The sequence below is a fragment of the Triticum urartu genome, chromosome 7A (genome assembly GCF_056163025.1).
Source record: "Triticum urartu cultivar PI428250 chromosome 7A, HENAU_Tu73, whole genome shotgun sequence".
NCBI classification, from domain to species: domain Eukaryota; kingdom Viridiplantae; phylum Streptophyta; class Magnoliopsida; order Poales; family Poaceae; genus Triticum; species Triticum urartu.
Window position 1 is genome coordinate 191,434,215 of NC_141879.1, and position 13,246 is coordinate 191,447,460.

Here is a 13,246-nt window from a genome sequence, read left to right on the forward strand (position 1 = left end):
TACTACTATTACTCCACACATCGACCGCTATCCAGCATGAATATAGAGTACTAAGTTCATAAGAACAGAGTAACGCATTAGGCAAGATGACATGATGTAGAGGGATAAACTCAAGCAATATGATATAAACCCCATCTTTTTATCCTCGATGGCAACAATATAATACGTGCCTTGCTGCCCCTGTTGTCACTGGGAAAGGACATTGCAAGATTGAACCCAAAGCTAAGCACTTCTCCCATTGCAAGAAAGATCGATCTAGTAGGCCAAACCAAACTGATAATTCGAAGAGACTTGCAAAGATATTAAATCATGCATAAGATATTTCAGAGAAGAATCAAATATTGTTCATAGACAGACTTGATCATAAACCCACAATTCATCGGTCTCAACAAACACACCGCAAAAAGAAGATTACATCGAATAGATCTCCACAAGAGAGGGGTGGACATTGTATTGAGATCCAAAAAGAGAGAAGAAGCCATCTAGCTAATAACTTTGGACCCGTAGGTCTGAGCTAAACTACTCACACTTCATCGGAGGGGCTATGGTGTTGATGTAGAAGCCCTCCGTGATGGATACCCCCTCCGACGAAGCTCCGGAACAGGCCCCAAGATGGGATCTCGTGGATACAGAAAGTTGCGGTGGTGGAATTAGGGTTTTGGCTCCGTATCTGATCGTTTGGGGGTACGTAGGTATATATAGGAGGAAGGAGTACGTCGGTGGAGCAATAGGGGGCCCACGAGGGTGGAGGGCGCGCGTGGGGGGGTAGGCGCGCCCCCCTACCTCGTGGCCTCCTCTTTTGTTTCTTGACGTAGGGTCCAAGTCCCATGGATCATGTTCGGTGAGAAAATCACGTTCCCGAAGTGTTTGAAAATGTTTGTCTTTGTCAATAAAATTTGGTTTTATGAACCACTTAAGTACCAATTCAAACCCTTTAAAAACCCCTTAGATGCCAAATAATGCAAAGTCCCAATTTAGACCAAGAGTTATCTAACATGTTCACATTTATCCTTTACATAGAAATTTCACTGCACATAGAAATTTTCAAGCTTAAAAACAACAATATGTTCAAAAGAAATAACTTGATAGGAAATTATACCTATTGCTAAACCACAACTTGACAACATTAATGTAAATATATACTTATATCACCAATTCATACTTCCATAATACAAAATCAAGTAAAATGGATCCACAAAAAGTTTTAGCTTCAGAGCTTGATCTTTCTTTATTTGACACGTCAACGGCAGGCTTATGCATGCCTGAACTTTATTACCAACTGAAGAAGCCATTACAAGAGTTCAGAATTACATAACGGGAGAGGTGGGATTGAAGGGGAATATTACAAGCTAAGGCACAAAAACTATAATCTCTCAGCAAGGTGTCTCAACATAGAGGACCAAGCATCAAGCAGAGTACGTTTTGGAATACTTTTGCAGTGATGCGCCCAAAGGTGGAGGATGTCTGCAGCCGCCCCGGCGATGGAGTGAAGGCCTTGGTGCTCGGCTCGAAATACCATTGCATTGCGATGTTCCATAGAATGGCCATGAGCACCGTGGGGCGGGTTTTATTTGTCAGCTGGCCATCCCAGGCGTGAACCAGCTGGCCATTCGTCTGCAGAATACTGATCTATGTTTGTCTTCGTATCCTTTTTCTTCTCCGAACTCGAGTGTGATGCCTCTTGACCGACAATTTCCAAACCATCATATTTAGCTTTTCATTCCATGAGAAATCTGTAATGGGTCTTCACCCATGTCGTCACCAAGTTTATGAGGGAAAGAAAGCGTGTAACTAGATTGTTGCTTGTTTAGTTTCAAGTTAGCATTTCTAGACTGTTATGGTAATTAAAGCTTGTATATTGTTTTCAAAAGCCAAGCTAAGAATGAAGTACACAGTACTATAACTAGGAAAGTAGGAAAATCAAATCATATACTCTGACACATATTGCAGAAAGAGAAGCATGAAGCGCACTTCCTTGAAATTTGAACACAAGTGAACATTCATTTCTGTTGAGCCTACTATTTATCTACAGAGGAGCATGGATAAGAAAAGACAGAAATTTAGAAAATGTATGCAAATTCACATATACTTTTTCTAAAATCCCATGGTAATGTGTTGGTGCACGGTGTATTCTCATATTCCAGGGAATATGAAATTCATACAAAAAGAAAACATGGGACATAGATGGGGACTGTCTTTAAGGAAAAGAAAGTAACTAATCAAGAAAGAAGCTTGCACATTCCATTTTCCTGGAGTAAACATTGCAAAGTAGCCAGCTATTAAAGTTCCCAGCTAGTACTTAGTATTTGACAATGGGACAAAAAATTAGCAGACTGCACAAACACCAACTTACATGTATGAGGTCCTATTTGTGAGAGAACGTCGTACCCTAGCTCTGGGCGATGGCTTCGTGTTAAATAGCCAGGGGCGCAACTCCCTGGGTTAGCGTACAGATTAGATCGAGTACATCTTGGAGAACAAGGGATAGAATAGAGAGATATCTAGTTACAATGATAACAGAATATTCGAACAAACTATCTCTATCTATCTAGGTTCGGTTGACATCCTGTGGGCCAAAGGCTATCACGTAGAAGCTCCATATGTGTCGTTTAACACCCTCCCTTAATCACAACTTTGTCAAGTGGAGATTACGCTTGAACTCCTCAAGATTCCTCGTGGGAAATGCCTTTGTAAATCCATCTGCAACCTGATCACGTGAATGCACAAAACGAATTTCCAACTGCCTGTTAGCAACTCTTTCTCTGACAAAATGGAAATCTATCTCAATATGTTTTGTTCTGGCATGAAACACTGGATTAGCAGATAAATAGGTAGCACCAAGGTTATCACACCATAAGCATGGGGCTTGAGTGCATTTCACACCAAGCTCCCTCAACATGGACTGAACCCAAATAATCTCAGCTGTAGCATTTTCTAGTGCCTTGTACTCAGCTTCTGTACTGGACCTTGATACAGTGGTTTGTTTCTTTGCACACCATGATATCAAGTTTGGACCAAAGAACACTGCAAAACCACCAGTGGAGTGTCTATCATCTAGACATCCAGCCCAGTCAGAGTCAGAAAAAGCACTAACAAGAGTAGATGATGACTTGTTGAAAGTAAGACCAAGATTCATAGTATCTTTCACATATCTCACTATGCGCTTTGCAGCAATCCAATGAGTTTTGGTGGGAGCATGAAGAAACTGACATAGTTTGTTCACAGCAAAGGAAATATCAGGTCTTGTCAACGTTAAATATTGAAGTGCTCCCACTAAACTCCTGTATCTGGTACCATCCTCTTGACTCAAAGGTTCTCCTTCTGCAAGGGATAATTTCTCTGTACTAGACAATGGAGTTGGTGAGGACTTACACCCTTGCAACCCAACTCTTCTTACCAGATCATTGGCATATTTTTCCTGAGAGAGATGAAGACTATTTCCATGTTTCTTGACTTCAATCCCTAGAAAGAAATGCAAGTCTCCCAGATCTTTAAGAGCAAACTCAGCATTCAGATCGTTTAACAGTCCTTCCACTGCCTCATCAGATGAACATGTGACAATAATATCATCAACATAAATAAGAACAAATATGGATGTATTTGACTTATTGTAGATAAACAAAGATGTGTCAGACTTAGAAGGAATGAAACCGAGTGTTTGCAACTTCTGACTGAGTCGTGAGTACCATGCTCGAGGAGACTGCTTCAGTCCATATAAAGCTTTGTCAAGTTTACACACATGAAATGGCTTGCTTTTACTTACAAACCCACGAGGTTGTTTCATGTAGACTTCCTCTTCCAGAACACCATGAAGGAACGCGTTCTTGACATCTAGCTGCCGAAGACTCCATCCCCTGGACACAGCAATGGACAGTACAAGACGAATAGTTGCAGCTTTCACAACAGGACTAAATGTGTCCTCATAATCTATGCCATATCGTTGCTTAAAACCTTTTGCCACTAGTCTGGCCTTGTAGCGATCTATAGTTCCATCAGACTTTCTCTTGATTATGTAGACCCACTTGCAATCAATTAAATTTTTACCTTGCTGTGGGGGAACGAGATGCCATGTTTTATTTTTCCGAAGTGCCATGCATTCTTCTTCCATGGCATTTTTCCACCGTGCATCACTAAGTGCCTCCTCAAGAGTATTTGGTTCACCTGTTGAACATGCCAGGCCAAACTTTGTTATTTGCTTATAATTGACAGGTTTTGTCACCCCTTTCTGTAGACGTGTACGCTGAGGAACAGGTGCTGCTGTAGTATTGTCCGACACAGAAGATCCAGCCGCTGCACCGGTTGATCCCGAGGCAGATCCTTCCAGCGCCCCTGTCGCACCAGGGAAGGAGTCCACGGGATTTTCTGTGGCGGTGGTCTGCAGCAGCTGTGATACAGCCGGTGCAGAAGATCCTGCGCCTGGCTGCGGGTCCACTGGCGACCCATCATGGCGCAATGATGGTGTGGGCCTGGGCGAATCCACGTTGGATCACGTGCCGCCAGACGGATCAGCGCGGGGCTCCGCACCTGCCTCCTGTCTGTTGGGTGCGGCACAAGTTGGCTGCCGTCGGATGTAGTGGCGGGGCCCATCTGCGGGCCAGCGACCCCGCGTGTCGGCACCGAATTGATGGGCGCCGGAGGACGCACCCGAGCCAGTGGAGGGGCGCCGTGTGCCAGGCGCTGGGTCGCAGGAGGCGCGCCTGGCGGGCGACACGGGTTCCCGTGGACTGCTGCCCTGCTGCTGCATCGATCCCGAGGCAGATTCACTGCTGGGCTGCTGCAGTTCCAATCCCGATGAGGATCTGCGCGCCAGCCATGGACACATAAAATGTGGGCTGATTTCATCACCGTTTTGGGTGATTTCTACATCGTTTTCTCCACCGTTTTCATCTGCATCATCACAAAGCTCAAGTGCATGGTTATGAGAGTTAGTCAGTGATTGATCAACACAATTATTTCCCCCTTGATCAAGACCGGTGAGGCTAGGTGGGAGGAGAAGAATTTCTTGACGAAGTAGTGCACCGGCGTTGGTATGAAGATCGGAAAACGGAAACTTCGTTTCATCAAAGACTATGTCACGAGAGATATATACTCGGCCCGTAGAAACATCGAGGCACTTAACTCCTTTATGCTTGGAACTATAGCCAAGTAACACGATTGCTTAGAGCGGAACATTAATTTGCGATTGTTGTATGGACGAAGAATGGGCCAGCAAGCACACCCAAACACACGAAGAGAGGTGTAGTCGGGTTTGGTGTGAAGGAGTCTTTCCATAGGAGTTTCATTGTTAATGACACGACTAGGGAGCATGTTGATGATATGAACGGCAGTGAGAAACGCCTCATCCCAGAACTTGAGGGGCATGGAGGCGCCAGCTAAAAGAGCTAGTCCAACCTCTACAATGTGTCTATGCTTGCGTTCGGCAGACCCGTTTTGTTGGTGAGCGTGCGGACAAGACACATGATGAGAGATTCCAAGTTTTTGGAAGAAAGAGTTTAGTTTCTCGTATTCCCCTCCCCAATCAGATTGGAGAGCAAGAATTTTACTATCAAATTGGCGTTCAACTAAAGCTTGAAAGTTGAGAAAAACTTGGAACACATCGGATCGTTTCTTAAGAAGATATAATCGTCAATGAAACTCACATAGTATGTATGTCTACCAACATAAGAGGGGGCAGGACCCCAAACATCAGAAAAGATAAGTTGCAATGGTTTGGTAGAAATACTTGTAGAAACTGGATAGGGTAACTGATGACTTTTGGCCTTTTGGCATGAATCACAAATTGTTTTGACATCACGCTCTCCAACATATGGGAGCTTATTTTTCCTAAGCAATCGCTCAACTAAAGAAAAAGATGCATGTCCTAAATGATCGTGCCACCGTGTTGAAGACACTTTGGTGGCACTAAACACTTGTTTATTCAATCTTCTAATCTCCGGAATCAAGGGATAGAGTCCACGAACGCATCTACCTCGATAGAGCACCTTCTTCGTTGCCTGATCCTTGATCAAACAGAAGAAAGGATGAAATTCAAGAAAGACATGATTGTCAATGGTAATGCGGTGAACAGAAAGAAGATTTTTTGAAGCACTAGGGACATGCAAGATTCTTTTAAGGTGAATTTTTCTGTGAGGGGTTTTTATAATTGAGTGACCAATATGGCTAATTCTCATACCTTCTCCACTGGAAGTGTGGATGTGGTCCTTGCCACGGTACTTTTCACGCATGGTCACTTTCTCCAGCTCGCCGGTGATGTGGTTTGTGGCGCCGCTGTCGACATACCAGTTGGTGTCGACGCCATAGGAGCCATCAGCTGCTCCAACCACCTTCTCATCTTGAGATGAGTCATCTTCATCTTCCTCATAGCGGTACCAGCAATCTTTTGCTGAGTGGCCCGGTTTGCCGCAGATTTGGCACCTGACCGTGTCAGGACACGACTTGTTGTTGGAGTTGTTGTTGCGCCGGCCTCTAGTGTTGGTGTAGGAAGGCCGGCCGCCGCCGCGTGCGTTGTTGGAGCCGCTATTGTTGCCGCCACCAGTGCCCTTGCCCTTGCTGTTCTGGGGCGGCCCGCGATGACGTGACCTCCCGCCACGGCCGCGCGTGGCGGCGTTAGCAGAAGACTTGAAGCCGCCTCCTACAACTCCTTGGAAGAGGGCCACCCGTTGATCAAAGTTGCTCATCTGAGCGAACAACTCGTCGAGGGTGACCGGTATGGTGCGTGCATCAAGGGCAGACACCAACGGCTGATACTCCATGTCAAGCGCATTGAGGATGTACGAGATCAACTCATCATCCTGCAATGGCTTGCCAGCAGCAGCAAGCTCGTCGGTGAGGCCATGCATATGCGCGAAGAAGGAGGCCACCGACTGCGTTCCTTTCTGCGCGTTGGTGAGGGCTGCACGAATGTTGTTGACGCAGGACAGCGATGTTGACGAGAACATGCTCGCCAATGCCGTCCAGAGCTCGTGTGCATGAGCGATCAAGGTCACCTGCACCAAGACTTCTTTGGAGAGATTGTTCAGAAGATATCCGAGTACCTGCTGATCTTTGCGAACCCAGATGGGATGGAGTGGATTCGGGATGGTCTCCTCCTTCCCATCCTTGTCCTTGCTGACGACGATCTTGGCCGGCTCCGCCATGCTTCCATCGACATAGCCAAAGAAGCCTGCCCCTCTCAGTTGCGGCGTAATCTGGGTACGCCACAGGATATAGTTTGTGCGGGTCAGCCGCTCAGTGATCTGACCAGAGAGGGCAGTGGAGGTGGTGCTGGAGGAGGCCATGGCAAGGGTTGTGGGAGGAGGAGGGAAAACTAGATGGGAAGAGTTAGGCTTTGTATACCATGTGAGAGAACGTCGTACCCTAGCTCTGGGCGACGGCTTCGTGTTAAATAGCCAGGGGCGCAACTCCCTGGGTTAGCGTACAGATTGGATCGAGTACATCTTCGAGAACAAGGGATAGAATAGAGAGATATCTAGTTACAATGATAACAGAATATTCGAACAAACTATCTCTATCTATCTAGGTTCGGTTGACATCCTGTGGGCCGAAGGCTATCACGTAGAAGCTCCATATGTGTCATTTAACACTATTAAGTAAACATGATTGAAGGTTATTTACCTGTGCTCGACCAAGTTAGAGACAGTTTTGGTCCCAGTCACCTTAAATAAATTTTTATGGAATTCTCTGTGGATATCTGAGAAGTGTTTATTTGCTGAAATAGGTTAAGCGGTTTAAAAGCTATGAACAGGATAACAAGCGACTCAGTAACTCAATTAAAGTTTCAGCTAAACTTAGAACTGGTTATTTAGGTTTTTGCTTGAGGAAAATATTAATTTATTCATGGAATAGAGATTTAACCTTTTTTGTATGTAAGCTGATATAACTTTTCTGTACTGCAGGCAGTTTGTTTAAATCCACAAAACAGTCCCTTCAGTAGGTTAATGATGAAAGTTCTTTTTTGCGGGTATTTCAATGATGAAAATTAATTACTAACTATGGTGCAAAATATCAATGTTCCTTCACTCTTTTGAACTGCAGGGCGTAATTTGCCCATCCAAGTTCAAATTTGAATATGTGGGTTATGTTAAAACACAATAAGGTTTTGTTTGTGTCCAAACGTACTTTTTTATGATTGTACTTCTGAATCCCTATATTAAAACCTTGCTCCACTTGCTACTTTGTCAGGCCCGAGTGGGTTGAGGCGCTAGCAATCGATCAAATCAAGAGATCAAATGAGGAAATCAGGCCTGAATCTGGATGTATTACTATAAAAGAGGAACTATAGTGTAATGTGTTCATAGCCAGATAGGCAAACTTGGAGAATAAGCATGAATGAATAGCCAGCCACAACCCGGCTGTTAAGTAGGTGTGCTGTCCCCGGCAACGGAGTGAAAGGGAACAGTTACTACGCGGTAACGTTACAGTAGGGATCGGACGACTCGCGCGTTTTGTCTGAATCTTCAACAGTTAACTGAAGAAAGCTACACTGCTTCAGTAGGCGTGACACACTTACATGTAGGCCTTTCAGATTATAAATCGGCATTGCCATTGCGGTTATTGAAGATCTTCGTGTATAGCTTTTGGATCAAAGTCAAGCATTTCGTATCGCCTTCACGTATACCAGTAAAAAATATAACTAAATCATGGGATTCATGCATAGTCAATGAAACTACAAAAGAAAGTCCGGAACTGTCAGAAAAGTTCAGAGTTAAATGATCGACAAGTACAGAGTTTGCACTAAAAAGACAACTACTACATTGGCAATGTAAACTATTATCATTTGTACTGTAAAAAAGGTTAGAGAGAAAAGTTAATAAAGATGAGTGACATAAACCTGTTCAGATCTTTATAAACCTGGGTACTTGTTTGAGATAAAATAACAAAAGGGAATTCAGAAAGGAGTTCAAAACATATAACATTGGAGGGTTAGGCTCAATTTAGTCTCATGTTCTTCCTGTACATGTGTGAATTAAGGAGTAGCAGGCACAGGAACAACAAAATTCAGAGATGCCAGAAAATCAAGGCGCAAATTACACAGAACTATGGAGCTAAAATACAACTATTTAGATCAAGGCACTATTAAGAAAGATAACATAGTTCAGTAAGTCATGAAAATAAATGCTGCAGAATTTGGAGACCACTTAGATACTGTAAATTCAGTTAGCAACAAGACAGACAAATTGTACTTACATTTCAAGGAAAAATATGACTACTCCACACAGTGAATCATAAACATTGACACTGTAATAACTGTTTACTCCACACTGTAAATAGACAGAACAATTATTTTTGGCCACAACTTGAATCTGCTCTGCAACTTATGAACTTGTAGGTGTTCTGCAGATTATCAAGAGTGGTGAAACAGTTTTGATTTACAAACATAGTTACTCCTACTACTTATCTGTGGTTGGCCAGATCATAAGTGCATCATGCTTGCTTATCTGAGCCTAATACAAAAAGATAAGAGCAGTTTTAACATGGTCCATCACAGGAAACAGAGCAGAAGAAGTACTGGTGCAGGAGCGAGTGCAAGGTTCAGAAATCCATCACAGGAGCAAGAAGAAGAACAACAGTTTTACTAGCTTGCATGAACAAGTGGAGCAAATTGCTCAGAGGTACATCCGTGGCGATCGTACATGGACGAACTAATACATCAGCCAGTGAGTATCCTCGTATACACTTTGAAAGCAATTTCAACATCGGACTTAGTAGACACTTGCAGGCGAGAAGAAGTTGCTGTGCCCTCCAGCGTGAAGATTGGCCGCGGCATTGCACCTCTTCTCCTTCTCCAGCGCCTCTTCGGCCTTCCACGCTGCTTCAAATGGATCATGGAAGATGATCGGCGGCGGCGGCTTGTAAGTCCCCACGTCTTGGGCAATGGATGACTTGTCGTTCGTCGACTCTTCTGCTTCTTCATCGAGGAAGGTCCTAAGGAACTCCAGCTCGTCAGCTTCGAGCGGGACGATTTCTTCTGCAGCATCAGCGAAAAGCCCCTCTGGTTCCAAGTAGAAATTCTGTTCGATGCTGTTAGTAGCTCCGACCGGGAGATTTTCCTCCGCTTGTGACCCGAGAAGCTCATCGATTGTGCAACAGAACCGGGCCATGTCGTCGTCAGCTTCAGGTACGGATTCATCCGGCAAGAAAACCGGTGCTGCAGCGGTGAACGACGATGTGGCAGGTGCCGGGACCGGGACGGCACCGCGCATCCTCTTCTGAGGGCGCGCCGGATGAGGCTCGGCGGCGGCAGCGGTCGCTGGCCTCTTCTGCGCGTGCGTGCTCTGGGTCACGGCCTCCGGTTGCGGTTGTTGAAGCTTGTACGCCTCCGATTCCTGTCGGGCCGCGTCAGGGGCATGCTGAGCCAAGTGCATCTTGCAGAAGACCTTCACCCCGTCGCTGACGGTGGCCTCCGGCAGCAGGCACCGGTACTCCTCCATGACCCAGCCGGTGGACTTGCCCTTCTTCTTGAAGGACAGGTTCTTGACCTCGCCGACCTTGACTCCCGCGTGGCAAATCTCCGTGGTCTTCTGGATGGTCCAGGTGCCGGTGCCGGCGCCGCGCACGCTCTGGTGCTTGCTCCCGTTCTTGCTCTTGCACGTGGTGAAGAAGAACCGGTCGCCGCTGCTCACGGCCTGCGGCACGGGCGCGTACCGGGCGGCCAGATCCTTGGGCTCGCAGCCGGAGATGTTGACGCGGTGGATGAGCTTGTCGACGCCGTGCAGCGTCTCGCCGGAGAGGAGGCGTGGCAGGTAGTAGGTGACGGCGTCCACTTCCGTAGGGCTCAACCGGTAGTGGTGGAAGACGTCGTCGACGTCGAGCCCCTCCATCCCGGCCGGCGGCAGCCCGATCTGCTGCTAGGGTTCTACTGCAGCTAGGAAAGGGCGGGCGACTGGGATTTGGGCGAGGTCTGTCTGCGGGATCGGAAGGTGTTGTGGGACGCGAAGGAGTTGTGTGCTGATATTTAAAGACGCTGTACTGCGCGTGCGCGATGGAGGACGCGTCAGATTTCCTTTTTCTGAATCCGAATGTGTCCCCAGTTCAGTTTCCCGTCAGATTTCTGAAACTTGCCGCTCCCGTTTGCTTTCATTTTCTGAAACTTGCCGACCTGATTGTGATTCTTGATTTTGAGACTAACAGCGTGTTTGACAGTTTGAGGGAATGGGCATGGGAGTTTTTAAGGGGGAGTTGGCTGATGGATAAGACATGGGAATGTGAATTTAACAAAAAATTACATTCCTCTGTTTGGTTCAGCGGTGCAGGAATGGGAGTTATTGAGGAGACATTGAGTATGCACAAACCAGCCTTGGGCCTTTTGTCTAGGTTTGCAATGCAACATCAGACAAAATAAAATGACGGTTAGTACAGAAGCCATTAAAACTAGATGCAAACAGATTATCCCTTGCATTGAAACTATTTTGCATAGTGGGATATTCAATGTATTCCTTGCAGGAAAAGTTTCTTATTTAAGCAGAATAATGTATGAACTGAGAAACTATGCCATTCTGAATAAAAATATATGACAAGTGTATAGCTTAGTGGCCTAAATAGGATAGCAATAACCTGCAGGTTATGATAGTTTTGACATCTCCCCGGAAAAAAAAGGTAAGACAAAAAGAGTACATATAGCTTACCAGTAACATCAAACTGAATATTGTTGCCGCCATTGCAATTCATAGCCACAAAATTATGTTCAACTGAATGCTTGCAAGACTTGTGTTTATACAGCAAACTACAGTTCTCCAGGAGAATTGCAAGGTAATGTGGTATTTATATAACAAACAATAGTTTGTATAGGAGAAGACTATGTACAAATAAAGTGGCAAAAATCAAATTTTGTTATTGATGAGTTTTCAAGTAAACAAGTAGTCCTGACCTAAAAAATATTAAACTAGCAATGCAGAAATGTAAATCTGGAAATTCACTTATTTTTTGGCCGCCTCAAGCTCCTGACGAACAAACACCACTTTGTAATCATCACGCAATTGGATGAAAAGTTCGGTCTTTCCAGCATCACCACCAATGACACGAACAACCATGACAACCTCTTCGGTAGTGAGACCTTTGATATTTTGGAGAATCTCAAGTAACTTGGTTCTGTTGGCTGAAGTTTGCTCGTGAACTTGTGCTTCATGCATAAATGCCCTCTGTAAACCATTCATGGTTTTAGCATTCTCCTGCTCTGCTTCCAAGAACTTTGCAATTGTATTGGACACACTTATAAGACCCGACTCAAGTGCATCATCATCAAGATATGTTCTCTTCTGACCAGGCCTAGAACTACCAGGTGGGTTCGTGTTCTCATGAGATTCAGGAAGATTCTCCTTGGCTTGTTCGCTAGTAGGTTGTGTCTCTGCCGTTGATCCACCTTCTGGAGTTTCTTCTTCTCCAGAACCTTTAGCACTACCTCCTTTAGCCAATTCAGTAGCATATACCTCACATAACTTGTCAAAGTTAACCATAGGCTTCATGTAGAGAGGACCTTCTCCCTCACGGGACTTGAAAAAACATGAATTTCGGTTAGAAACTTAAGTACAATCGAAAATCACATGAAACAAAGCTGATTTATTTACATACTGAATGAATATATTGTACCTTTGCCCAGCCCATATAGGTCTCCCTATCTCCGGTTACCATTTTCTTCTCATCATCCCATCCAAACCCACAACCATTTTGCATAATTTCCAGAACATAAGAAAGTTGCTTCTTCAAAATCTTAACCTTAGACTTGATATGCGGATCCGCTTTAAGGCCAACGACCCCAACGACATGCCCGGCCTCTTCTGGGCAATTCGCGAGTCTGCGATGGCTCCAGGGTGGGTTCTGCCGCGCGCGCTCGGCGACCTGGAGGACATGCCGGGGTGGAACAAGGCCCTCTGCCTATCCATGAAGGTGGCGGCGGCGGCAGAAGACGACGACCTCGACTTCCTGGGCATGGGCGGCAGCAACGACGATGACCCGGGCGACGGGGATGGCGGGGAGCTCGACTTCGTCGTGCTGGATGGCGCAGCCGACGACGAGTAGATAAGTTTTTTTTTTTAAAGTTTTAGTTTAAATTTTGTTCAAATTTTTGTAAAAAATCCTAAAATTTGAATGAAATTTCAATTATGTCCAAATTCATCGGTTTGAAATTTGTTAGAAAAAAATTAGAAAATAGCCGCCCATACCGTCCAATTTTCTTTTGAAATCTACATATGACAAAAAATGTCTGCCGAACCAGCCCAAGGTTATAATTTGTGTAAAAAAAAGCCCGCCC

The 13,246-nt window shown here is 45.2% G+C and overlaps 2 protein-coding genes and 2 pseudogenes across 2 annotated transcripts; all 4 read right to left on the reverse strand.

Annotated features, from left to right (window-relative positions):
* Positions 1 to 6,226: 6,226 nt before the first annotated feature.
* On the reverse strand, positions 6,227 to 6,938 carry LOC147958939 (uncharacterized; annotated as a pseudogene).
* On the reverse strand, positions 6,662 to 6,801 carry LOC147958940 (small nucleolar RNA Z247; annotated as a pseudogene).
* Positions 6,939 to 9,553: 2,615 nt separating the features above from the next.
* On the reverse strand, positions 9,554 to 10,903 carry LOC147958941 (uncharacterized). The gene has a single exon (XM_087534701.1). The coding sequence runs from the start codon at positions 10,818 to 10,820 to the stop codon at positions 9,702 to 9,704; it is 1,119 nt and encodes a 372-aa protein (XP_087390827.1). The 5' UTR covers positions 10,821 to 10,903; the 3' UTR covers positions 9,554 to 9,701.
* Positions 10,904 to 11,915: 1,012 nt separating this feature from the next.
* On the reverse strand, positions 11,916 to 12,741 carry LOC147958942 (uncharacterized; the record flags this gene model as incomplete). The annotated part of the gene is made up of 2 exons (XM_087532376.1): positions 11,916 to 12,488; positions 12,586 to 12,741. Coding segments are annotated over 2 exons (729 nt in total), but the record flags the coding sequence as incomplete, so codon positions are not given.
* Positions 12,742 to 13,246: the final 505 nt, after the last annotated feature.